Raw genomic sequence first — 26,908 nt, forward strand, 5'->3', positions numbered from 1 at the left:
TGGCATGCTGTCCTGGGAGAGAGCCATGAGCTCATAAGATCCTCGAGCCCTGGGCTCCCTCCCGTTTGCAGGGCGAGAGGGGAGTTTGAGCTCAGGTAGATCTCCAGAACTCCCCTGCTGTTTGAAGCTAGTGAGCAATTAGGGATTGCTATAAAGAGATAACTACTTACTAGGAGCACGTCTATAGTGCCGATTTGGATTAGTCAATTAACTTAAGTTGCATGTTTTTGGACTGTGGGTGGAAACTGGGGGACCCAGGGGAAACCCACACAAGCACAGGGAGAACATGTGAACTCCGCACAGAAATTTGGATCGGCCTGGTGAGGACTAGAACCAGTGACATTCTTGCTGTGAGGCAACAGTGTTAACCACTGGGCAGCCATCTAGGAAAAGGAGGAGTAGGGGAAGAAGGTGGGGATTCTTCAAAACGAAGATGACTATGGTATGGAATTTAGGTTATTTATGGAGACTAAGGAATCATCTGAATGGTGAATTATAAATTGGTTAACACGGGACCAGCCGTGATCAATCATAAGCGTGTGATCCTCTCAAAATTAGTTTATACGTTTTTTTGTTTAGACAATCACGTAACATGTTTGCCTTGAAATTCAAAACTCAAATCTGATCACTTATGACCCCATTCAGCTGTGCACACACTAATGCAAACTAATCCTCTTTAAACTCTGGATAATAATTTTAGTTAATTGAAATAAAGCTTAAATTTAAATAAACCAAATATGAGATTAACCTATAACAGACATATAAACAAATAAATAACTGCAAAACATAAATACTCAAACTAATCTTACAAGGAAACAATTATTTTACGTTTTGTCAGTTTAATGGCTAATTTGTACAAATTCAGTTCAAGTTCAGTCTTACGAAAAAATTCATACAAGTTCAGTCTTACGAAAAAATTCATACGAGTTGAGTCTTGCAAAAAATTCATACGACTTCAGTCTTGTGAAAAAATTCATACATGTTCAGTCTTCCGAAAAAGTTTATACGAGTTCAGTCTTACGAAAAAATTCATACAAGTTCAGTCTTATGAAAAAATTCATTTGAATTCAGAGTTGAGTCTTACAAGTTTTAAATAAAGGCGTAGTAGCAAACTTTGCCCCTAAACCAACCGTCATTGTGGGATGAGCAAATTGAACTAAACTGCATGAATAAGATTGCACAAAGTCATATGAATTAGCTACTAAATCAAAAAGTTACAAATTGCCACGACACAGCACTGGAATATTTGACATGCACCCAAAAAGTGGTACAATAAAATAGAAATGTCACAAATTTGTTTTTTTATTAAATTAAACTAAAAAAGTTTGAAATGAGTTTTAAATTAAACTTTATATATTAATAAATTATTTCACATTTCAGAATGGATTCAATCAGCATATTTGAAGATGTTTCACACACCATGTCACATAAACTGTCCTTTTACAAAGAAAAAGAAACATTTCAAAATCTGAAAACTCCTATAAAAAGAGAACTGAAAAAGAGAAGCACAAGCAAGTCATTTTACGCAATGTTCTGTATTTAATGTACAGTTATATTATTTATCGAGGCAATAAAATTACATCCAGAGTAATAATTTTCCCTTTATACATGGCAGACCAGCATTATCTACATACAGTGTTACCAATAAAGTGTTATAGAAGGATGATAAAAATACAGACAGAGGGAGAGACACTATCAGATATGTACTTGGTTAAAGCTGTAACTGAGGCCGAGCAGAAGTTAGCCCTTGGGTAAGCATGTTTTGTCCCTTACAGTCTCTCTGCAGTCCTCATAGACTTAAGAACACACACTAGCATCACAAAATATCTCTCGTTTTGGGCCCATTTGTGTGATGGACCCAACGTGGCTCGGCCCCCGAGGATGACTGATTACAAAATTAAATTATCATGCTAATGTCTGCTTTAGGGGAAAAAAAAGTACCAACAATAATCAAAATAATATTAAAGAAATCTGGAAAAACAACCTGAATTCTGTCCCAATTTAAGACACTAAAAAGTGGTTATCTAAATCACTAGATTTCCAAAAAAGGAATAGTTGTCGTTTTTGAAATTTTATAGAAACACAAGTGATAATGTGATTTACACAGGCACAATACAGAATCATGCTACTGTAGATAACATGACATTCATAAAGTGTCTGAAACAGCAATACAACCCATAAAATCTGCTTCTCAATATTTTTTTAAATAAAAATAAAATACCTGTACCTCATTTTCAGACAAACACACAAATTCAAACAGGCAGATTGAGACAGATACATGTCGTTTAGGATGAGGGTGTGTGCACAGTTTGTTGGAACACTAGATCAATATCAAAAAAGCAAAAACACAGACATCACCCTCAATTTCTCCTCTAGTCAGTAGTAGATTTCATTTACCTTCAAAACGGAATGAATTAGATGAAGATCGATATATAAATGCGCACATGGTTTTACTGACATACGTGCATTATTATTTCCTGGTAGTATGTACATCACTAATGTTTCTCACTGAAGATAATGAGACATGGGAGAGCAGAAATGAATACATGCAAGTACCATTATTCCTGGTTCATACGGGTATATAAAAGCTTTTGACTTAACATGCGAACCCTCATTGCTCGTTTTGAAAAGTGAAAAATGGTGATGTCCATCTCACAGCAGCCCTTTTCCTTTCTTGCCTTTTAAAATCTATGATCAAGTTTCCATTCTTACATTAAGCACGTACATCTCTCTCACACACACATGTTGGTATCGGTGGTTTACAAGGACTCTACATAGTTGTAATGCATTTCATACTTTAAAAACTGCAGCCCAACCACTAAACTCAACCCTCACAGGAAGACAGTGGCAAACTTTGAATGTAAAAAATAAAATAAAAACTTATGTATGCTTTTTAAGCACTTTGAATTACAAGGACATGAAGCATGTCTTCATAAACCACCTCAATATAATCCAAGGTATAGTTCATAATACTAATTTCTGTCCATGTAAACCACCAAACCAGTGCACATACACACTTTTCACTAGCAAACCTTTCCATCCACATCATGTCCATGTTGCATATTAAGTTACTTATTCAGCAAATGTAATTGTTTAATTGTCATAAGTGCCGTAATAATTGTTTCTCTCAAAGTGCTTTGATAAATATCATAAAGCACAATGCCCATCTGCTGCTCTGGTATTATAGTGGGCATGCTGCGTGCTAGACGCTCACGCTGAATGCACAAACATCAAATCCAACTGCCTTCATTTCGAGTCTTGGAGCTCTGAGAGACACTTATAGAGTGTGGGGAAAAAGGGAAAAGACACAAACGGACATAGAACTTAAAAACTGACCAAATGTACAAAAGTAAACAGGAAGTGATGGGGGAACAGATCAGCAGATTACAGTAAGAGAAAGCAAAATCCAACATCATGCATTCTAACAGATTAAAAAAAGCCCTGGATTGCGGTGATCAGAGCTAAGCTGCAAAAGTCTTGTTTCAATCTCACACTGAAAAACAAATTGCATGCTCATATGCTCGGTTTTGAAATTATGCAATGTGTCATGACTCTGAAAAGATCTTGATGAAGTCAAGTGGAGGATTTGACCGCTGCATATGGGATCTGACATGAAACTGCACTCAGACTGTGAGCGGATTCAACAGGGTTTGGCCAAAAATAAAAGGCGCTTGAAGTTTCCTGGACATCACTGGATTTCAGTGTGACATGTGGGCTCACCGCCAATTACACAGAACTGGGATTAGAGTAGATTAAGCCAACCGATTGAGGAACAGATATGGGGGAGATACAGGGGAGAGAGAGAGAGCGAGAGAGGGATTAAAGGATTTTTTTTTTAAAAGAATGATGTCGGTGAGAGAGATGTGAGGCACTTAAAGTGTCATAGGACACACACACACACACACCAAAACGTACACTAAAAATGTGTAAAAGTTCCTTTAGGGATCAAACAGTCTGCCCTTAGTAAAGTACCCTCTTCAGTTGTCCCTTGTTCAAAGGTACCACCCCAATGACAAACTGATGCATCCTAATGATAAGAAATCGTCCACATTTTTTTTTTTTACACAATACTACGTACCCAATAAACATTCACAAGAAAAGATAAAGTGTTGTTTGGGCATGGGTAAGCAATAGTCCATCTGCGCATTATTATGTAAACACGTACCATTCAGATTAAGCCTAGCACTGGTGCCTCAGATATCATTACTGCCAATTTACACTGCCCCCTTCAGGACAACTTGAGGCAATACATGTAAAGCTGCAAAGGCCACAATATATAACAGGAATAAATACAGAACCTCGTCCCTCTGGTTTCCACAGGTGTCTTACGTACTCGAGTATGTACAAGAGCCCGTATCATTAAAGCTAGATAAAATCCACTTGTGTAAAACAGGAAAGTAAAAAGGCGCCAATTTTGATTCAGGCACACACCATGGCAAAGTGTATGCAGGTTTAGAAAAAACAAGAACCAAATAAAAATCCACAAAAAATGCGTACAACTTCTAGTAATACTATACCTATTCTTACAATCCAACGAGAATAGAGATGGATTTGAAGAGACTGATGGAGAAAACAAACAAAAGGAGTGTAGTATCATTAGTAGACTCCTGTAGTGTCCGTCTCTGACTTGGCAGAAGTGCTTGAGGTGGAGGAGTCCAGCAGTAAGGACGAGACATTGGCCATGTTGCTCCAGCTGTGGTTGGGGGAGGAGTAAGGGGGTGTGCTGCAGTTGGATGGGGGGCCGGAGTTTGGGCCATCATTGGTCTGACCCATCAAGCTGTCTTTACGAGAGCCTTTGCTCTCAAGCTCCTGCAGATATTGAGAAACCTCCTCTGGCAAATGCTTTAGCTCTGCCTCGAAGTCACGGGTCAAACCAGCCTGATTCTACAGAGACAACATTCAAAATTGAAAGTAGGAAAAAGTAAAAGCTAAGAAGCAATTTTTTTTGACAGCTTCAAATTAGGAATGGACTATTTGAGCAAAACTGATATGAGTAAGTGTTTCATTGATGGAAACACAGCTGTTATGTCTTCAATATTTTAGATGTCAATGAAATTACTAACAACTAACAAAACAGACATACCAAGACTAACTAAATGAATGTAAAAAGATCATTATATTGTACATTGATCCTTGGTGAAGCTACAAAAGTGACACAGTTAAGAACTAAATAGTGATTTTCTTTTTTTCTTTTCTATTGTTGTATGATTAGCATCAAGGATATAGTCTAATTTACACGTTGCAGTACATTAATACAATAACAAAAAAAACATAGCAAGATGTTTTGTGCAGCTAAAATTAACTGGAAGCAAATAACACCTGAGGTCTTGCACATTTAAGTAATCAATGGTTGCTTTCAGGGAAAAATTGATCAGTGAAAGAAAATTTTGTGGTCAAGAAGAGACTATTTTGTCAGGATTGACGGCTGAATAGATATGCGCATGCATGTACTGACCATAGGAATCTCCTCCTCGATTTTCTGAATGATGTCCTTATGAAGGGCTTTCAACTTCTCTTGACGCTTCCCCTGAGATACTTCCAGCTACGCAAAGTCAGAAAGTTAATTAAGAGACTTCCAGAGAAAGATTCACTTTGATAGTTTGACCTCAAGATTGTCTGGTATGGATTTTGTAACACTTTGTTCTAATAAGGAATGTTACACAACAACAATGTAATGTATCGACAACAATAACAAAAACACAAGAAATAATCAGTTTATAATTAGTAATAAAGTGACGAGACACCTTTGTGGGACCAGTTAGACTTTACTGTGCAACCAACGTTAAAACACAACTGGAAACATCCAATGCCTTATTACTGACTATGATTTAATCATTATATATTTTAGGTTGTATTTATATTCACATAAAAACACAAACTGACTAGGTTGACTAGTTTTGCTTAATATAATATAATATAATATAATATAATATAATATAATATAATATAATATAATATAATATAATATAATATAATATATCTCTATGTCGAGATCATACTATATGCAATATATGTATCGCAGATGTGTAAAAAAATTATATTTGTTTTATGCATGTTGTTTATCCAAATTTGACCCAAAGAACCCAGAGCTGAAAATAAATACTTATGGGGAGAGTCAAGACAAGAGAGGAAAATAACAACAGCCAATCAGAGTCTGAATATCTGCTGAGATTTTCACTCATTGATACTGTTTATCAATGATACATTGTTTATCAAAGACTAAAAGTTTGCACCTCGACAGTTTTTTAGTCTGAATTTGAATTAATTACATCTGAAGAGTATTGTATTACTGTTTATTTTAATATGGTTTTAAAACATAACTAATAAAATGTAACATTTCTCTATAAAAATGCTATTATAAGAAATATTGTTATAGTTAGGCTACTCAAGATCACCACATGTTTTTCCAGCCCTAATAAACATTCAAAATACAGTATTCTGCAGTGGCTTTTTGTGGAAGAATAGTCACTGCACAACCTTTGCTTTGTTCTTGAACTAATCTGAAGGCCACATGAAGTTTGGGGGTCTGTAGCTACTGACTCAGCAGAAAGTTGGGAATTTTTGTGTACAGTGTGGCTCAGCATGCACAGACCTTGCTTTGTGATTTTACATGGCGGTGTGTGCCGCTGTTCCCAACTGCTTAATACCAATAACAGTTTACGGTTGAATATTTAGTAGTGAGGAAATGTCACAATTTAACTTATAGCAACCTATCACACTACAGCCTCAATGACTCCCTGAGCTCCAGAAAGTGACACATTCACAAATGTTATAGAAGCAGTATGTATAGTAAGCAGTATGTATAGGAAGCAGTAAGGTGCTGGATTTTATACCCCTGTGGAAGGGTAGGGTATCCTAAAACTTTTGCCAATATAGTGTATATTATGTAAAATATGCAAAATCTTTTTTTTTTTTGGATGTAATGAATAGTGATGAATTAGTGACCAACACAATATATGGAGCATGCTTGGTATTTGAGGTGTGGTCAGTTCAGTGAATCACTGAAAATTACTGTTTCTCCTGAATGGATGTTTTCAAAACACTTATCGACACATGTACTGACAGGGAAGGTGAAATTTAATTTACTAAGCAAAACTGTTATTCGATCAATGCTGTGGGCATTTTTTGCCCAAGCCTACAATTCGGCCGGCCCATTAAAAAAATTGCATCTCTCGGGCAAACCTCAGAACCAGGGTAGAAAATAGACTATTACTTATTAACCCCAAACCCTGTGTCCATTACAATAGACATCACATGTCAGCCCATGTTTTTTGTGATTCCTAAGCATTTCATCTGGACGATTGTCATCTAATCAAATTGTGGTAAGTCTTGACATGTTGTAATATGAAAAAAAAAAAATCCACTACACTGAAAAGCAGCATGTAAGCCACATTTACAATGTTTTTATTCAGATTTATTGATATGCTTGCCAATATTTCATAAATTGTATGCAAAAAAGAGGGATTGCGCTTACTAACTAAAGTTTAAAATCTTTTGTAACATTGCAAGCTTTAGATCAGGATGTTTTCAAATATGTCTGGTCATTAGGATAAACTGGAAACATTACTGGAGATTTAATTTATATATAAAAATGTATTTCAATGTACTAATTCATTGCTGAAACAATTTCATATGCAGAATATACAGATCTTGAAGTTCTTGAGCATATAGCAGATGGAAATATCTCAGATGTGGACATTATGGGGTCATGAGGAAGATGAATATAAAGCTTGTTATAAACATGCAATCTACACAATACAAACCTCAAAATTAGAGTAAAAAAGTTACAATGTTATCGTTTATGATTAAAAAAAAATTATTTCAGGATTATACCAGAAATCATTTATGTTATTTTGTATTTTATGTTGGTATAATGTTCTGCAAGCACAACTGTTCTGGCCATGAGGTCCATTGAAATGGACAAAAATATGTATATATACTTAAAGAAATGAATTTTTATTATTATAACTTGGTCTCATTCAGAGGAGCCTCAAAAACTGAAAACATACTTTTACTTTTTTCTGAAACTTGCAACATAATTCAGCTCTGAAGGGGTTAATTTTGATGTTTTGAATGTAAAACCACACTAAAATATCAAAAGTGGACCTCAAACAACAGTCATAAAAAAAGAAAAACTAACAACAACCACCTATTACAGAAGTACATTTGAAGTCAGAATTATTAGCCCCTATTTGCCCTTGTTTTTTTTCACCAATTTCTGTTTAACGGTAAGATTCTCAAAACATTTATAAACATAACAGTTTTAATAACTCATCTCTAATAACTGACTTCTTTTATCTTTGCCATGATATTTGACTAGATATTTTTCAAGACACTTCTATACAGCTTAAAGTGACATTTAAAGGCTTAACTAGGTTAATAAGGTTAACTAGGCAGGTTAGGGTAATTAGGCAATTATTGTATAACGATGGTTTGTTCTGTAGACAATCGAAACAAATATACAGCTTAAATGGGCAAATAATTTTGACCTTAAAATGTTTTTTAAAAATTAAAAACTGCTTTTATTCTAGCTGAAATAAAACAAATAAGACTTTCTCTCAGAAAAAAAAAAACATATTTAGAAAATCCCTAAGCAAAAAACCCTGATTGACACTCAATAAAGACAAGGTACTGAATAAAGCAATAACCTAAATACAACTAATATAATTATATAACTTACACATATGAAAAGAGACAAGCAAATACAATACTATCCAATTAGTGCAAAATTCAGACATTAAGAAAAAAAAAAACTCACCTGACGGATTAAGCTGACCGACTCTTGGATATGTTTTCTATTGATCTCAGTCACATCTCTGCTAAGTGAGAGAATGACAGAAGAAGGTTATCGTACCATAACTGTTGGATGAGTCAAGAAGCAATACTGAACCCAAAAGTAAAAACGCACTTTTTATTCCTTCTCAAATGGTTCCAAACATTTCTGAGATTATCTATTCTGTTGAACACAAATGATATTTTGAAGAAAGCTGAAAACCTGTAACTGTTGACTTCCATGGTGTGACAAACAAATACTACTAAAGGCAATGGTTGCAGGTTTCCAACATTTTTCAAAATATCTTCTTTTGTGTTTAACAGAAAAAAGAAACTGATAAAGGTTTGAGACAAGTAAAAGCAGAGTAAATGATGACAGAATTTTAATTTCTGGGTGAACTATCACTTTAATAGCTTAAACATTCAAAAAGGGTCTCATGTATTTCTTTATCTGTATCACTGTGTCAAGTATCACTTGACAAAATACAAAAAAAATTAAAAGACAAAAGTGGAATATAGCTGGATGGAAAGACATGTCAAAGTACAGTATTGCAGAGGTCAAGGCACATTTACTGCATTTTTATAGTACTTTATACAATGCAGATTGCTTCAAACAGCTACAGAGATCAGCAACAAAAAGTAGAAATGGTTGTCAAGTGAAGTCAATCAATTAGAAAGGAGTTCAATACTCATTCAATTCAATCCACTTCAATACAAAACATTCCTAGGTTAAGACAGAACATATTTTAAAAAGTAGTAGTAGTAGTTTTAGCTGTGGTGAAAAACAATTCAAAATATTGATTCTGCATTGACTGTGAGATTTTCAGAATGCATTGCTATTCTCTTTTGGATTGACTATGCTCACTAGGAGGAGCACTTGTGTGTTTCCCTAAAACCAACTAAACTAAATCCAACTGGCTCTTAAAATGAAGACAAGTCACCCATCAGAAATGTCTGATGGCTTTCTGTTCATAAGTTGAAATTCAATAGTCAACAAATGTTTTCTACATTCCTAAAAGAAAAGTGGGAATGATGAGAAATTTTAGGTAGACTAACAATTTAACCCTAAACTGCAACAGGCACCGTCCTTAAGATGAGAAACAACAATAACTCACATCTCCTTTTCTGCTTTTTTGGCCTCGATGATGCTGTTCAGCCTCTTTCTGTCCAGCATCTTCTGTAACTCCTTCTTCTCTCTGCAAGCAGAAATAAGAAATTCTGGCACTTGTCCTCACAGTCAAAAATAAAAAACAAAAACAAACAGAGAAGGATCTTACTTGTCACACACATCTTTGAGTTTCTTGATCTGGGCTGCTTGGCATTCGATGGCGATATCCTTCAGTCTCTGATTGGCCTGAGACAGAAGCACAAAGCCATGAAGAATCAGCATTTTAGCAGTAAGCTGTCAGAGCAGCGGCGATCGCTTTGCACTGTTGTTGAGTGTGTTATACCTCTTTGAGGTGGAATTGTTTCACTTCTTTCTCCATCTGAAGCTGTCCTTGTCTGAGTACAAGAAGCTTTTGCATGTGCTCCTCTCTGAACTGCTCCATTTGTTTCTGTAGTTCCAGATCCAGCTCATTTAATTCCCTATGCACAGAATCTTCTGATCCACTGCAAACAGCACACACAACAAGCAAACACACATTTAGTATAATAAATAAATTAATAATAATAATAATAATAATAATAATAATAATAATAATAATAATAATAATAATAATAATAATAATAATAATAATAATAATAATAATAACACTATTTAAATAATTTAAATCAAAGCATACTTTTTCTTTAGACTTGTGCGTATACGCTTCTCAATCTGACTGCGTTTCTTCTGGAGGTCAGAGCTCTGCTGATTAAAGAGAGTCTTTTGTTCCTTACTGTGGGCCAACATCTGAAACATACATACATCTGTCAAAATAAAGGCAAATATAGATATATAGCATAGAATATTTGCTTTGCCACTTGTCAGACCAAGGTTCTGATGCAAGTTTGCAATGTCGCGACTGATTCACTGATATGTTCTAAAACATGGTTATAAGAATTGTCTTTATCCAATAATTACCATTCCATAATATTCCAGCAAATGATCAGACCTTAATAACCATACAGCAATAATGCTGCAATACAGTGCGGCACAGCACAAAATGGGCTAAGACAAGAAAGACATGACCAGCAAGAGGCAGTTATACAACATATTGAACATACTGAACTGATATACTGTAGCAGCCAGAGCATGCGAGCGGAGCTGAGCGGTGTGATGCTGGTCGTGTGCTCCACTCAATCACTAACTGCCAAAGCTAACTGCAAAGCAAGCACTTTTTGGTAACTAAAAAATCTTAAATAACTGTTTAAAATTAAAGCACGTTGATAAAATAAGTTTCTGTTTTAATGCGGCATCAGTGGTTAAGGTTATCATGACATTAAATTTCCTGCATAACAAATAATATAAGTGGCATTGCATGTGCTAACCTTTTTGAGATGTTTCTTGCTCAGCTCCTTAAATTCCTTGCATTGCTTTTTCAAAAGCTTCAGGTAGGAATTGTGTTGTTTGAGCTCATCAACAGACTCGGGCTCGATTACTGCAAAATACAACAACAGACAGTTTGTCAAAGATCTACAGCAGGGGTTTTCAACCATTGGGGAGGGGCGTAAAAACCTGAAGCATGCAATGGACTCATTATTAACAATGAAGGACGGTTTACAGTTAGCCGTTTTGGGAACCCAACACGGATTGACATGCTGTGCTTTCAGAAACAGGCTCAGCTATCATACTATTCACATTTACACGCACACTGGATACACTTACAACTGGATAGGGCTCCCTTATTAAGCAAAGGCCATTTTAAATCTCCAGCACCTGTTTTCAGATGGAGAAGTATTTCCAACACAGAGCCATAGTTCAGTGATGAGCTACCCAAAATTGTTCTGGGATTTAACAGATGTTTGCAAGGCTTCACAGTAGGCCTGGGCAATAATTCAATAACGATAATTATCTTCACATATATTTTTTCGATAAAACGAAAATGATAAAGTGCTCGATAATGTTTATACACTATGCGTAATGCTGCGCAGGCATTTTGCAGCCTGCACTTCTGGATGCCGCACGTGGTATAAGTTTACAGCCTTACAGTCTTAATTCCACTTGGAGGAGTAAGAAAAAAAGGTCACAGACATTGACAAGAAACGTCACTAAACTTCAGTAGTCTGGAGCTACACAGCTATTCAGTTGTCTGGAGCGAAATATCATCCACCAGCACAACAGTTGTATAAGATGGGCACAAACAAAATCATATATATTTTTCTTTGGAAATGTATCTTTTTGAAACCAATTTTAATGTATTTTTCTTGTTGTCAGTTGTCCACAACATAAACAAGAAGAATGAATAACATCTGAGTTGAAGCGCTTCAAAACAAGTCAGCTTAAGCTTAAGGTGCCAAAACAATCCATTTAACCATTTACACGGTTTGAATTTAATTAGTTCAACCAAGTGGTTTAAATGAACCAGCACAGTCCTTACAAACTATTAGCAGCACTGAAAGTATTCTTACATTGCGGCGGAAGAACGAACTTTTTCGGAAGGATGAGAGAACTCAGAAATTTATTGTGGCAATGAAGAGGCTCCCCGCATGTTTCGGCGTGATGCACGATTTTTAAAATCTGCACATAACAGGGTTTTATGAATCCCACAATATGCAATGTCAGGAGAGTGACTCCATAAGGTAAGGTAAACTGCACACATTTGGTTATGTAATGCATGGACGCATCTCACAGCGCAAAGCATAACTTAATCTTTAAATGTCCATGCTTAATCAGTGATCAATAAGGTCTATCGATTAAAGGGTTATTGACAATCAATAGATCATCAAGTAATCGTTAACCTCTCTAAATAAAATATAATAAAGAGTATTTTACCGTAAATTCACCATACTCACCATTAAAAGGATAGTTCACCCAAAACTGAAAATTCTGTCACTATTAACTCACTTTTACTTGTTCCAAACCGGTTTTACTTATTTTTTTCTGATTTTGAACAATAATATACAATAACTTGTAGGGTAATGTCTTTGGTTGTTGAAGACTTGATTGTTCTTTTGTTTATTATTTTTTTTATTTATATCATCATACAGCTCAAACATTTCACAAAGTGGGGTAAATCAGCTGCACAAAGGGATTGACATGCTGAAAAGCCTTTAAATTTAATAGGTATAATGATTTGACATTTATCTTGATAATTAGACATAGACTAAAATGAAAAAAATTATCATATTTTTTTTGCCATATCGCCCAGCCTACTTCACAGTGAACTGTGGCTCTGTTTCTGCTGATCTGAAAGCATGTGAAAATATCACATTTAATTACATGTTTTTATTCCTAACTCCCCATAACCCCATAACCTCAGCTGAGTGTTTGAAATAAATCTTTCAGTGAAATGATTCCATGGTTGTATGTTTATTAATCACATTGAATTCTTTGTGGCATATTTGCTGTTTCTGCTTAAGTGAAATTTTGCAAACTTTGGGAGTTGAAAATGGTTGAAAACCCCTGATCTACAGCACTTCTCAGTATTGCACAGTGGAGTGACTGATGAAGATGAGCGTATGATAATGGATCTTACCTTTAAGGACATTGTTGACTAGATCTTCTTTTTGGCCTATATATTACACATGAACATACAGGTCACTTAATGGGCATGACATTCACAGGCATGATTAGACAACAGTACAGAACTGACAAGACTGCAACATTATGATCCAAATGCAAACATTAAGAGAGGTAGAGATTGAAAGAGGATGACAGAAGTGTAAAAGAAAAAGAAGAAAAAGAACGGTTAGTCCAAACCTGATGGAGGAGGGTTCAAGTCAGTTTGTACATTAGGAAGTGTTGGAGATGAGGGCAGAGGGAAGATAGGGTCAACAGAGGTTAGAGAGCTAGAGTCAGTCCTGTCTCCTTCTTCCTGTTTCGTAGGCCCACCCTGCAAGAACACAAACATCCAAAGCATGCATTCACTTAACGGCTTAAACATCGACAAGATGAGATGGTGAGATGATAGTAAAGGAAATAGGAAATGATTTATCAAATGAAACCGGATTTAATAAATGGACACTTGACCTTTTACTTTTGCAAAACAAACAAACAAAGAAAAAAGTACCTAGTACAAAAAAGGTATCAGAAGGGTAGATTAATAGAAAATCTATAAAAGTATGATTAAGCTCATGGAAATCTTATGAATTTAAGTATTTTCAGTAAATCTCTTTTCACTCTGCACTATAATATGGTTCAGATAACTATAGGCAGTAGAATTACTTTAATTGTTTGCAATTTCAGAACTTGACAACCTCAGCCCTCACCTTAATCACTTCTGTTACAAGGAAAGAAATGTCCAGCATATAAAAACACCAAAGTAAATAAAAAAAAAAAGACACACACCTCAGTGGGATCCTCCATAAGTGCTAATAGCTGACTTTCTCTCTGGGCCAGCAGAGAGAGATGCTTAATGGGGTTTGTTAGAGCCTCTGCGTATTCTATACAAAAAAAGATGAGGAAAGAAGTAAACCACCAAACAAAGATGCATGACACAGTGGGCAAACATCAGACCCTCATACTAAAAGATTGTTTGCTTGAAACCCACACTGGATGATCCATGAGCCATTGCAACTGCCTAATTCTGCCACTCTGCACAAATACTTAAAAGAAATAAAAAGACACAACGCAGCTAATCAGATATTACATTATATAGTATACAGTACCATTTGCAACTCATCAACTTCAGATTTTCCAACATGCCTTATTAACTGGTTATTTATATTTATGAATGAATCAGAAATACACACAACTTCCTGATGTTTCAATTTTATTTAAACATTACACTTCCACAATTTTCACTACAGACCTTGTTTAATTCATAAAAGCCCATTAATAAAAAGCCTTAAAAGAAGACAGTGGTGAATGTTTTCTTGGTTTTGATCCCATGACTGCATCACTCTAAATCAGGGGTCTCAAACTCAAATTTAATTGGTGGGGAGTCAATTCAGTGACTGACAATTCATAGGATGGTCGTTTAAACATTCAAACACATGAAAAAAAGTGGAAACCTGACATAATTTATGGATCTTAGGACAACAGACATGGTGTCTATATTTCAAGCATTACCTGTCACCAGTGATAATGCAACTATCACAACTGCTGAAATATATTTGTGGCTGTTGTGTGTGTGGCCAAGCATGAGACAAACACTTCCACAGAGTATATGTAGTCAAAACTCAAGCTTTTGTTTCTTGATGTACATATTGAAGGGGTAGTTTAAATGCTATGAAAATACTACAACTAATAGGCATAATAATCATTATTATTCTGTCCTAACCAATTGTTGGGAAAATTTAACAGATCGAAAATTTAACAGATCGTGTAAGAACAGCAGAAAGCAGTTTGGGTAACTTCTTCTTTCTTAATAGCTTTCTTTTTTTAACTACAACAAAAGAGGGGGAAAGTATGTACATAATCACACTTACTTTAACATGTTCAATTCAACTAGCAGTAACATTTTACTAATGTACATAATTTTATACAAATCTTAATATGCATATGAGGAAAATGTATTAAATAAGACAATTTGAATCTAATATTAGCAAAACTATTACATTTGGTACACCACCAGTGTAAGCCATGAAGAAGTGTTTGTACAACAAAATACAGGTGTTATAAATCCAATAATAATCAAATGACCCTTGAATATTTACAAAAGTAAAGCACTTGCGAACATTATTTGCACGTCTAAATCAGCCACAGAAATAATGTGCATGTGCATGTATGGATCAAAACTTCAAGTGGCTTTATGTTACTGCACAACAATGATAGTGATTTAAAAACACCGAATTTTGTTATATTTTTGACGTCAGTTGGGGGGAGTGCGTAAATGGCCCATGGGCCGGCAGTTTGAGACCCCTGATCTTAATACATGACGTTGGTTATCCCTGAAGTCCCTTGCTTACCTTGGTGCTCGTTGGGAATATAGTCCTGTACCTCAGTGTACACGAGCAGGGATGGCAGCATGAGTGGTTGGTTCAGTTCATTCTTTAGACAGATGTAGTGATATCCTAACACACACACACACACACACACACGCACACACACACACACACACACACACACACACACACACACACACACAAACACAACAGTTATTATACAGCAGATCTTCGATACTATATCAAAATAGCATGATCACTGTTATGTATCGGCACCTGGGCGCAATGCTGACACTGGCAAGATACGATGACCAATAAACTTTCCGTTTTCTTCATATACCGCCACTCTCAGAGATGCCAGAGTAGGTAACACCACCTAGACAGAGAATGAAATGAAGGGCATACTTTTTCAAAATGTAATTCATTTTACATAAGTATACTGATAAGATTTTGTGCAGTTTTGGGTAAAATATTACTTTAGCTTCTTACCTTATTGAACACAAATGTTTCATCATCCCAAACTGGGTCCAGAGAGTTGTTGTTTGAAGTTTTTGTTCGATATTTCCTTTTAGTGTCTGCGGGAAGCCCAAACATGTCCACTTCCACATAAACACCAACCTTCTTATCATTTAGAAACTGGCCTGAGATGATCTGTGAAGGTATTAGACATCATCTAACTGTACATTTTATATGTGAAAATATAAAATGCAGAATAACGTACACCATCTGTTGTTTGAAACAGTAAATATAATAACAATAATAATAATAATATACCTTGACTTTAACTGTGTTGGCTACAATGCCATCAACAATGTCTGTAGTAAAGGGGTCAAAGTGTTTGTCAGTGCGTCTCATGAACTCTGGTTTCAGCAGATAGCCACAACGGCCATTATATTCAAACACCCCCATGTTCAGCTGCATCGCCAGGTCTGAAAAACAGAGTAAAAGCTTTTTTTAGGAATTCATGAGCAAAAATGTAGAACAACAGCAAAAGACAAACTATGAAGAACAAAAGAGCTATGTTCATGTCTCACCAAGGGTTTGAAAGTTTAGTGCCACCATCTGGCAGCCCACGTTCCAGAAAAGCTGTGGCATATAGTTGCTGGAGTCCACACGAGTCCCTTTGGGGTAAATTCGACTCATTTGCTTTTTATTATATCTGAATACAAACATTTTGTTTAGGAAGAACAACATTGCTTGAACATGACACAGCAAGCACATGCATCAAACATTCAGACCAGCATTCCAAATACAAATAAATAACATAAAAAAAAAACACAAAATGGCAAGATTAACAAAACATTTACAGGTACATCTAACAATTAAAACAATCACCCAATATCCTTGGGTAAAATAATCACCCAAGTTTTTAGTTGCATATGTTCTACTTCATGCAATAAAGAATACATTTAAATAAGAACCTTATAAGATATTTTAAAACTTCACAAAACATGCATTTTATTTTAAGAACAGTATATTAAGTATTTACATTCCATTGTTTTAGTGCATAGTAGGAGCTGGCGAATCGGGACTGTGCGTATGCGTGATTTTTAGAATTGCGAATACATTTTGCATCTCCAAGATAAACAGTCTCTTATTTTTTTTCAAAAACAAAACATTAAATGAAATCATTTTGAACAACACCACCCATGATATCCATTTACTGTATCTCTAAAAAATATTTAGGTACATTTTCTTGGAAATTTTAGTACATTCATTTTACATACAAATATTAGCTACATACATAAAGCTACATATTTTTTTACTGCATCCTTAATCTTACATTCAGCTGCATGAAATAGGTCTAATTTGTATCTTTTTTGTGAATAAATGTTAAATAAACATTTGCAAGAAACGTCTATTTCTATTTTATTTATAATTTCAAATATAAGTGTATAATTTTTGTGTCTCTTCCGAAGTTCTTTTCAACACTTTTACATAAGTGATAGAAGGGCATGACAATCTTTAAAGCACTGACAAAAAGACACATGACTTGCTCCAAGTGATTTCACTTCCTCTGGTGAGAGACTGCAAGGAACCAAGGCATGTTGTTTATTCTTCTCTCTTTCAGTTGTATGAAATATTTAGGACACACCAATATTAGATTAATTATTTCTCTCTGTTATTGTGAATTTCTCATTCCTTCATTAATTCATTGATTTGCCTTTGGCTTAGTCCCTTTTTTCATCAGGGGTCACCACAGCAGAATGAACCACTAACTTATCCAGCATATGTTTTACACAGCAGATGCCCTTCCAGCTGCAAGCCAGTAATGGGAAACACCCATACACTCTCACATGCACACTCATACACTACAGCCAATTTAGTTTATTTAATTTACCTATGCCGCATTTCAAAATGGAAACTAGAGCACCCGGAGGAAACCCACGCCAAAACGAGGAGAACATGCACATAGAAATTAATTTCTCATTCACTTTTAAAAACAATATGATGAAAATGCATATTTTGTTTTAGACATGCCATGTGGTTGAGGTTAGCATCTTGAGCTAAATCACAAAATGGTGGAAAATGTCAAGTCTGTTATTGGCTTATAATAATAATAACAATAATTTAAACAACAATTAGTAACAGAATCAAACGTTCCCAATCACATTTAAGAATGTTGGATTATTTTGCATTATGAATCAGTTTACATCTTTTATATTATCATGGAAAATGCTTCAAATGTACCCACAATTCTGGAATGAGTCATACAGTACGTGATTATCTACTACTGACTGCTGGTGAAGGATACTCAACGAACTCGGCGGGAGAATTTTTCAATGTGTCCATGCCTTTGGTCTCCACAAAAGATGACATCTCATAAAACTTTTTCCTCTCTAAAATGAGAGAGAGAGAGATCACCGTATCACCGATGTTTTAGTTAAAAGGTTTTGATGCATAGCCTAAAACTCTTCATGGGATACATTTTAAAAACATCAAGTGGGCATTAAAAGCATTAAAAATCTTGTCTAGATTTGTAATAAAATATGCTTAATGGTGGGAGAGACTTTCCTTTACATAACATCTCATATGTGTACCAACCATTATATAAAATGGATCATTTTTACCCAATTTTGGTAATCCAGCTAAAATAGTTATCAGGGTTTCTGCAGGTTCCAACCAGTCAAATTTGAGACTTTTAAGACCATTTTAAGACAACACAATATTTTAGTGAATTTAAGACTTTTTAAGGCCTATTTTCCTTTTTGTAATTTAAGACATTTTAAGACTTTTAAGACCCAGCAGACACACTGAGTTATAAATATGATGTTAAAAGCATCATTACTCACTGGCCGCCACCTCAAAAGATTTGAATTTGACTGGTTCTATGTAGTTGACCAACGTGGACATCTCTTCCGTGGCATTCACCTCACTGTATGCAGTACCCTGAAAAAGAGAGATGGTTCAAAAACACGCACAGAATGAGGAGAGTAGAAAAGGGAACTGTGCAGAGGGACAAAATCTACCTCATCAGTGTTGTTGTGTTTCTTTGGATCTGGAATGGGTTCCTCTTCCTCCTCCTCATCACTCTCACCATCTCCCCGATCTAGAAAGCAACATTAAAACATAACACACACACAAAGACACAAAGATTTTAAACACACTATAAATACATTAACTGTGAACTGCCATACTAGTGCCTAATTGACACCATTCTCCATCCTGAAGGCTGAGACCTCATGTCATCTAGGCAAAAACCCACCAATAGATTTGTGGTTATCATGGTCTTTGGCCATCCTCTCTGCAAGCTTCTCACCCCCATTGGACATGAGCTGGCCCACATCCCCATCAGACAATGGACAATCTAAACACAAATCTTACAATGAATAAGTTTTAATGGGAAATGAAATGGGTAAATAAAAAAATGGATAATGCATACAGTACATTTAATTTCTCATTTACCCCAAAAAGAGCTTAATACATTTGGATTCGAATCACACTGGTTTGGAATAACATGAGGGTGAGCACATGTAAATGATGAGTTCATGAGATAACTCCATTCCATGTCCATTTGAGGGAAATGCGGAATCAAATGGCCCACAAGAATAATTCATGAATTAAAAATGATCACAGAATGAAATAAATGTTATGCTTATCACAAAAGAGCAGATGTGGAAAGGTAGTTAAAAACACACAAGGCAGTTAACTGTGAAGGAATTGTTCACTGTTCAGTGAGTGAGAATGCTGTCAGAATAAAAAACACATTAGCATCAGAAGTTTGATTCATTATAAAAATTGGCTCACGAGGGTGAGTTAATTCACTAATTGAACATCACAGGTTGCACTGTTCAACAAAACACAACATGATCTGCTGATGCAGGAAACACTGAAGTGTATTCTAACAAGCCATTCACTTGATTACAGTTACTGCTTTTCCATTTTTCCATGTAAACACGCTGAACTAAAGTGAACATAGTGCTCATAGTCTTTGGTAGTACCTCAATGTGCAACTTAAATTTTTATATACACACATCAGCATCATTTATACATATACAGTATATTGTGTGTTCACAAGTTGCTATACACATTTAAATAATAATTGTTTTGATGCATTTAAGACCGTTGAAATCAGTCACTTCTATGCTAGAGCAGATCAGGCTATGTTTTGGTGTGTTTGCACGTGTACACACACCATTCAAAGGTGAAGACTGTTCGTCTGTCCCATCCTTGCGTCGGATGCTCCCACCGTTAGAGGCCCTGTGGTGATGTTTCTTCTTGTTCTTGATCAAGATCTTCCCCAACAGCTCCTGGGGGCTAGGGAGTTGTTGACCAGGAACCAGCTGTAAAAATGACATAATCTCTCAATTATGAGGGCCAAATCAATCTGTCATATTCATATTAATTACTCTGGGTTATGATCAAGCTGTTAGTTTATATTCTGTGGAAACTATCAAGTTTATTGGACATCATCCTGCTTAGATACTTACATCAATAGATTGTCTTATTTTAATCACACTTCTGATAACTGATGTTTGATAAATTTGTTTTTATGGTGAAGAACAACCCACCGGGCATTTGTCCAGAGGGTCAATGAGTAGCGCATCCCCAAACATTGAGCGACAATATTCAGCCATTTTAGCCTGCTGCTTTGCTCTAAAAGAAAAGTAACAACCAAGGTAAGATATACACAATGGCAAAACAGTATGCATTAACAACATAATCAAACCTTGCACTTACGAGTCCACATGGTTCTCAAAGGACAGGATGAGAGGGTAAGGTGATGTCTTGAAAGCACTTTCAGCAATGGCCTCAATCACATCCTGAAAAGGCAAACAACAAAACCTTATAGACACCATTTCTCATTGCAGGTCAGACAGGAATTTCAGCCATGGAAATTAACCAAACAATGATGAAGTCACACACTCCGAGATGGGGCCATACACACACCTTAAATGGGATCTCAGTTGTCATGGTGAAACCGTGAGTGATAATTGGCTCTTCTTCGGGTGGGCGACCCTTCCAACAGTCCAGCTCTATACAGCGGCATCCTGTCAGCAACACCTGTCTGTACATCTCAACTGAAGACAGGCCTGTCAGTTGCCCCACTGTAGAGAGAAAGACACAGTTACAGGTATGCACATTACTAGGTTCCTGTTTAATAGAATGTGTGTTTATGAACCTGTAAGGTATGTATTGTGTGAAGAGTTGATGAAATAGTGGGACAGTGGCTGATTCATATCGTCGATTATGTCCAGCCTCTCAGGGGGAACCACAGAGTTTTCCTCTCCACCAAGATACTTTGTGAAGCTCATCAGGGAGATCTGATCTACTCACACGTGAAACAAATTGCCATCAGACTCATCTTCACCATATCACTAGGACAAACAGAATCTGCAAACATTTTTTGCTATTTCTGCAGAGAATTTTGTAAAAAATCTGCAGATTTATATAGAATGATTTTAGGAGTATCGTAACTAGAAACTTAATATTTAATATATATTTATTATAAAAAAACTTTTCTCTTATGCAAATCCAATTAGATACACTTCTTTGGTAAACAAAGCAAGTCTCTCATATAATAAATCTACTGAGAGACAGGAAATATTACTTTACAAACTGTATTATAAATAAATCATATGAACAGTTTAACATTACTATTATTATATCCCAATAACATTAGTCAAATTAATAAAAAAACCTGAATAAACATTAAAATTCACACACATTTACACAAGTAAATACATAAACTTGATGATCAGCAAATTTCTACATGCACAGATTCCGTATAGGCCTACGTATGACCAAAGTGTGTAAGTGTGCACTTATACCTCTCTCCAGCTGGCTGGTGTTGGTCTCATATTTCTCCATGAGCTGGCGGACCTGATCTCGTTTGAGTGGAGGGTAAAGAACCTCATTTAGTCGTGAGTCCCTCTGTTTGCGATTTATGAAGTCCATCAACTGATCCAAGGACAAGAAGGGCTTCCCTTTAGACCCTCTACACACACAGAATTGTAGAGAATTGCCCATTAGAAACACTGTGTAATGCATATTAAGTGCTACAATAAAGTATTTGGACACACTCAATAAAACAAAATAATGAAGAAATCTTGTATTTAAACATGTTTAAACGTGAATTAAAGTGTCAAAAATACGTTTTTGGCACACAATATTTATATAATTGCTGTTTTATCCTGATCACTCACAGATCTACAAAAATTCGCTCCACCTCTGGTCTGGGACTTAGTTTGTTTAAAAAGTTCTGGAACATTTCCCAGGTGAAGTCATCTGGTTTTATACCATCCACCTGGATGGATGGATGATAAATGGACAGATATACAGACAAAGAGACAGATAAAATGAAGAGATTCAGTTAAAAGTACTTTCATTCTACAAAAGCACCTTTAGTGACAACATACCTAAAACGTTTTTGGGCCTAACACCCCTCTTGGGAACATTACTTTGAAAAGCACAAATTATCTTTAAAGATTCTTATAAACTACTGTGTGTAAGCACACAATGTTCACAATAGAAGATGTAAAACTGGTTCTACAGCAGTGAGCCATATGAACCATTTTGAACTTCATGTTAATCTGATATGCTCCAGACATATTTAAAATAAATAAATAAATAAATAAATAGATGGCATACAGCTATTGCTTTTTCTGGTGAAGTTTTACATTCATAAATATATCTTTACTCATATTGTGTTTTTGTAAATGTTCTTTCTTGCATAATAAACAAAAATACATATTTTTAAATAAATGGGATACAGCAAAAAATCTTGCAATGGTTGGGTAATGTAAGTAAACATTATTATGCTTCTGGGGTTGTTGCCATAGTCAGTGATTAACTAGACATGTCAGTAGTGCGACCCCTGGTGTTTACTTTTGGTCCTCTAAATGATTCAGTTAACTTATAAGTTCAGCCAGCAGAGGGCAGTGCAAGACAAGAAACATGCAGACACATTGAAGATCATCTTCTGTCCAAACTAACCCATAAAAGGACTGAGCATAGATCACCATAAAGTGTAAAAGACGCAATTAGTCTTAAATGAGGATAAAACTTTCTTAGCAAGTGTGCATTATTTGGAAAAAAAAGAAAACAATACTTTGAAAAACAATGAATTAACAAATGAGAAAGAGACTGATTCAAACATGCCTCGTTAAAGCTCAACAGACAATAAAGGGTTTAACATGTAATAGTGATTGGTGCATGATCGATTACCCTGTTATAGACCAGACCACAGTGTTCCAGCGCCATCTCCACACGTTTCTTATCAGAGAACATTTTTAGGATGCTAACAGAAGTGAAAGAGAAAGAAAAAGAGAAGAAGTGAAAGGAATAATGAAAGAAGAAGTGGTAGATTAGCATCAAAAGCCTGAAGAACTAGAACTTAACGGTGTTTGAGTAAGAAAGCTTGTATTTACTCACTTCTTCACTGGGATTTTCCCATCCTGAGTTACCTGCAGCTTTAGCTTTGTGTAACTATTACAACAACAACAGAAAAGACTGTGAGAGGCAAACTACTATCACTCATCATTAGCTCACAGTGATTATTTGTACTTCTGCAAAAAGAAAACACCAGCACTGCCTCAAACTGATACAAAGCTAATAATAGGTATTTCATTTAGTAGAGAACAAACCCAAATCCTGCTTGTAAATTATAGCTCACCCAAAACTGAAAATTGTGCCATTTACTTTCCAAACCTGTATAAATTTATTTTTCTCATCATGGGGTAGCAGAACTTTCAATGTTTGACTGAGCTTAACTTTTAAGACCATGTGTGACCTTCAATTACAAAACCAACGCTGAGGCAAAGCTAAAGTTAAACATGGAAACCTGGCCTGAACTTTTGTCAGGTCCAGTTGGACTTAGATTAGACAGTGAGATAAAAGATCCCATAGTAACATATTGAAGTGCCATTTTCAGAAATAAAGCTACAATTATGCTGCAATGTAACAATTTTAGCTATATATTGTCATTTCAGGATAAAACCTTCAATAATAAGATATAAAGTTACAGAGATAAGAAGTAGTATCTGAGAGATACTGTATTAAGTTGTAATATGACATACAAAAGTCACAACTGTGAGAAACAGTCCTAATTGTGAGTAATACAGTTGCATTGTGAGATGTATATTTAAAGCTCAGTGAAAGCTTTTTGTATTTTTGCTCCACTAACATGTCACTTGCCATAACACAATGCTTTCAGACAAACAGAAAACTCACGCTTTGAGTAAGAAGGTGTTGCGGGAAGCATTCTGGGACAGCATATTTGTGGCAAGTTTAAACAGTTCATCCGTCCACACCTGGAAACCAATCATAGCACAAATCAATGAATTCTTAAATGAATTAAGGAATTTATTCAGTTAATATGATAATCATAGAAATAAATCATGCTTCATATGTGCCATGCTTTTGAGGTTTAACATAAAACAATATCTAATATACTTTGATTAGGGGTGCCCAAACTTTTTCGTATGAAGGACCAAAAACCAAATATCATTGAGAGGCATGGGCCGAAGATAAATATACCAAACTATTTCCCATTAAAGTTGCCATGGGTAATTTCCTAATTCATAATGCACTTTTTCATTCATTCATTTTCTTTTCGGCTTAGTCCCTCCTTTATTAATCCAGGGTCGCCACAGCGGAATGAACCGCCAACTTATCCAGCACATGTTTTACGCAGCGGATGCCCTTCCAGCCACAACCCATCTCTGGGAAACATCCATACACACTCACTCACACTCATACACTATGGACAATTTAGCCTTCCCAATTCACCTGTACCACATGTCTTTGGACTGTGGAGGAAGCCAGAGCACCCGGAGGAAACCCACGCAAACGCAGGGAGAACGCAAACTCCACACAGAAACACCAACTGACCCAGCCGAGGCTCGAACCAGCGCCCTTCTTGCTTGTGAGGCGACAGCACTACCTACTGCGCCACCTGATATTTTTTTCATAATATAAAAAAATAAATTCCTATAATATATATAATAACTTTCATTTCAATTGTATTAACTAAATGCAGTATAACTTTTAAAATGATAACTTATTCCAATAAAAACATAAACAATAGTATTTATAACAGTGGAGTTCAATGCTGAATACACTACTCAAGCAGAATCTGCCTTTGCTTTGATTCACTTACCAAAGTGCATTGTCCTCGATCTGTCGAATGTACATTTCAAACTAAATCTGATTCATTTACACCATTTAAATTGAAACGTTTCATCTCAGATAGCTTTTTGTAGCTTAACAATAAAACAAACAAATAAAAGGGTACATTCAATTTCAAATGACAATCTCTAAACCACTCTCAGATGGGATGGCCCGCGGGCCATAATACAAACAAAAACGTATGCTTAAAGCTACAGTAGCATGCAGAAAAGCAGAACAGAGCAAGAGGGAGTAATAGCAGGGACATGGTCTCCTGGTGACAAGGACTGGTTGTTGTGGTTACCTTGCAATAGCCATCCTGCACAGCTTGGAAGTTGAGGAAGGAGATGTTGACCAGGTCATTGCCGTAGACGACTGTTAGCAGCCTTGAGTCAGAGTTCCCATCTGCTTTGCCCGAAAACAACATTTCACGAATACGTGGGTCCTAAAAACACAAGCAAACTTTACCACCCACATACGCTATCCTGACATACGAGCCTTTCTAAACGTAAGCTTCATACTGACACTTTCCAGCACAGGCATACATATTGTAAAAACTTACCTTTGGCATCTTGGCAAACTTCCCTGTCCTGGTGTCCCTGATATGACTCATGTCCAGGATTTCCGCTTCCTAGAAGATACGGAAAAAGACAATGAAGTGCATCAAAGAAATGATGAGTGCAAATAATAAATATTACAATTTCATTCAAGAAAACAAATCAAAAAAGCTGAATTCACTGAGAAATCCATGGTTATGACAATATGGAGTATAATCATACAATTTAAATAAGTAATTAACCCACTACCGCATGGTGTTACCATTTGGCAACATGATATTTATGTTCATTTCTCTGCCACTGTTTCTTTAAGATTGACATTCAAATTTTTTTGTTGGAAAGAGAAGATCTTAGTGTAGCCAATGATGTGCTTCGGTTAAGTCACATGATATGCTGTGTTTTTCTGTGGCACAATTTCTGACAGACCGGCGTTTATTGTGAGTAGTTGCTGAATGCAAATGTAAACACAAAGGATCAAATTATGTCATATTTACAAAAAAATCTGCAACATCACCTCCAGTAAGTTATGATGACATTGTCACAACTCAAAAAGTTTTCATGAAATTAGTTTTTTGTAAATCGATCAAATGTATGTGCTGCCAAATTGCAACACTGTGCAATAGTGAAATGTGCATCTGGATAAACTAGACTTGTTATTTATTTGTTATAATATTTATTGGAGAAAATATTTATATTCACAATATTATGATTGTTTTTAATAATATTCAGCAAAAAGGAATGGAATAAATGAAAGCTGTGGGAATATCAGTTGAAAGTATGCATAAGGTGTCATTTATAAGTTCTGTGTTAAAGCTTATATTACTGCAACACCAATTAAATAAATTATTAATTATAAGGACAATTCTAAATTTGAAATTTCTAAGTTGGATCCACTGTTGGACGTTGTTGCCATATAGCAACATATCATAAAGTACCTTAAAAAAATTTTTACACTTTTTTATTTTTACAGCACTTCAAGTTAAGCCATTCTAAGAAAAGAA

At 35.6% G+C, this 26,908-nt stretch overlaps 1 protein-coding gene across 2 annotated transcripts; it reads right to left on the reverse strand.

Annotated features, from left to right (window-relative positions):
• Positions 1-1,516: 1,516 nt before the first annotated feature.
• On the reverse strand, positions 1,517-25,976 carry plcb3 (phospholipase C, beta 3 (phosphatidylinositol-specific)). 2 transcript variants are annotated; one of them, XM_056462251.1, is made up of 32 exons: positions 25,913-25,976; positions 25,655-25,795; positions 24,415-24,494; positions 23,617-23,670; positions 23,410-23,482; positions 22,389-22,489; positions 22,014-22,180; positions 21,365-21,511; positions 21,133-21,290; positions 20,923-21,005; positions 20,754-20,838; positions 20,378-20,525; positions 19,448-19,549; positions 19,212-19,291; positions 19,035-19,131; positions 18,497-18,581; positions 16,776-16,900; positions 16,516-16,670; positions 16,231-16,392; positions 16,018-16,117; positions 15,766-15,870; positions 14,204-14,298; positions 13,616-13,748; positions 13,392-13,427; positions 11,245-11,354; positions 10,557-10,666; positions 10,224-10,383; positions 10,050-10,126; positions 9,888-9,968; positions 8,759-8,819; positions 5,456-5,542; positions 1,517-4,884 (listed from the first exon to the last, which is right to left on the reverse strand). In XM_056462251.1, the coding sequence occupies exons 1-32, from the start codon at positions 25,961-25,963 to the stop codon at positions 4,597-4,599; spliced, it is 3,537 nt and encodes a 1,178-aa protein (XP_056318226.1). In that variant the 5' UTR covers positions 25,964-25,976; the 3' UTR covers positions 1,517-4,596. The 2 variants fall into 2 exon arrangements, with proteins under 2 accessions (XP_056318226.1, XP_056318227.1); XM_056462252.1 differs by lacking the exon at positions 19,448-19,549.
• Positions 25,977-26,908: the final 932 nt, after the last annotated feature.

This window comes from Danio aesculapii, chromosome 7 (genome assembly GCF_903798145.1).
Source record: "Danio aesculapii chromosome 7, fDanAes4.1, whole genome shotgun sequence".
In the NCBI taxonomy this organism is placed as follows: domain Eukaryota; kingdom Metazoa; phylum Chordata; class Actinopteri; order Cypriniformes; family Danionidae; genus Danio; species Danio aesculapii.

What these genes read in the sequence shown, in the direction of transcription:
- plcb3 (XM_056462251.1), bottom strand. Translation starts at nt 25,963, where the DNA reads ATGAGTCATATCAGGGACACCAGGACAGGGAAGTTTGCCAAGATGCCA. An exon ending in ACACAATACATACCTTACAG is followed by an intron (nt 21,291 to 21,364) that starts GTTCATAAACAC and finishes TTCTCTCTACAG; the next exon opens with TGGGGCAACTGACAGGCCTG. An exon ending in CCAACACAGTTAAAGTCAAG is followed by an intron (nt 16,393 to 16,515) that starts GTATATTATTAT and finishes ATACCTTCACAG; the next exon opens with ATCATCTCAGGCCAGTTTCT.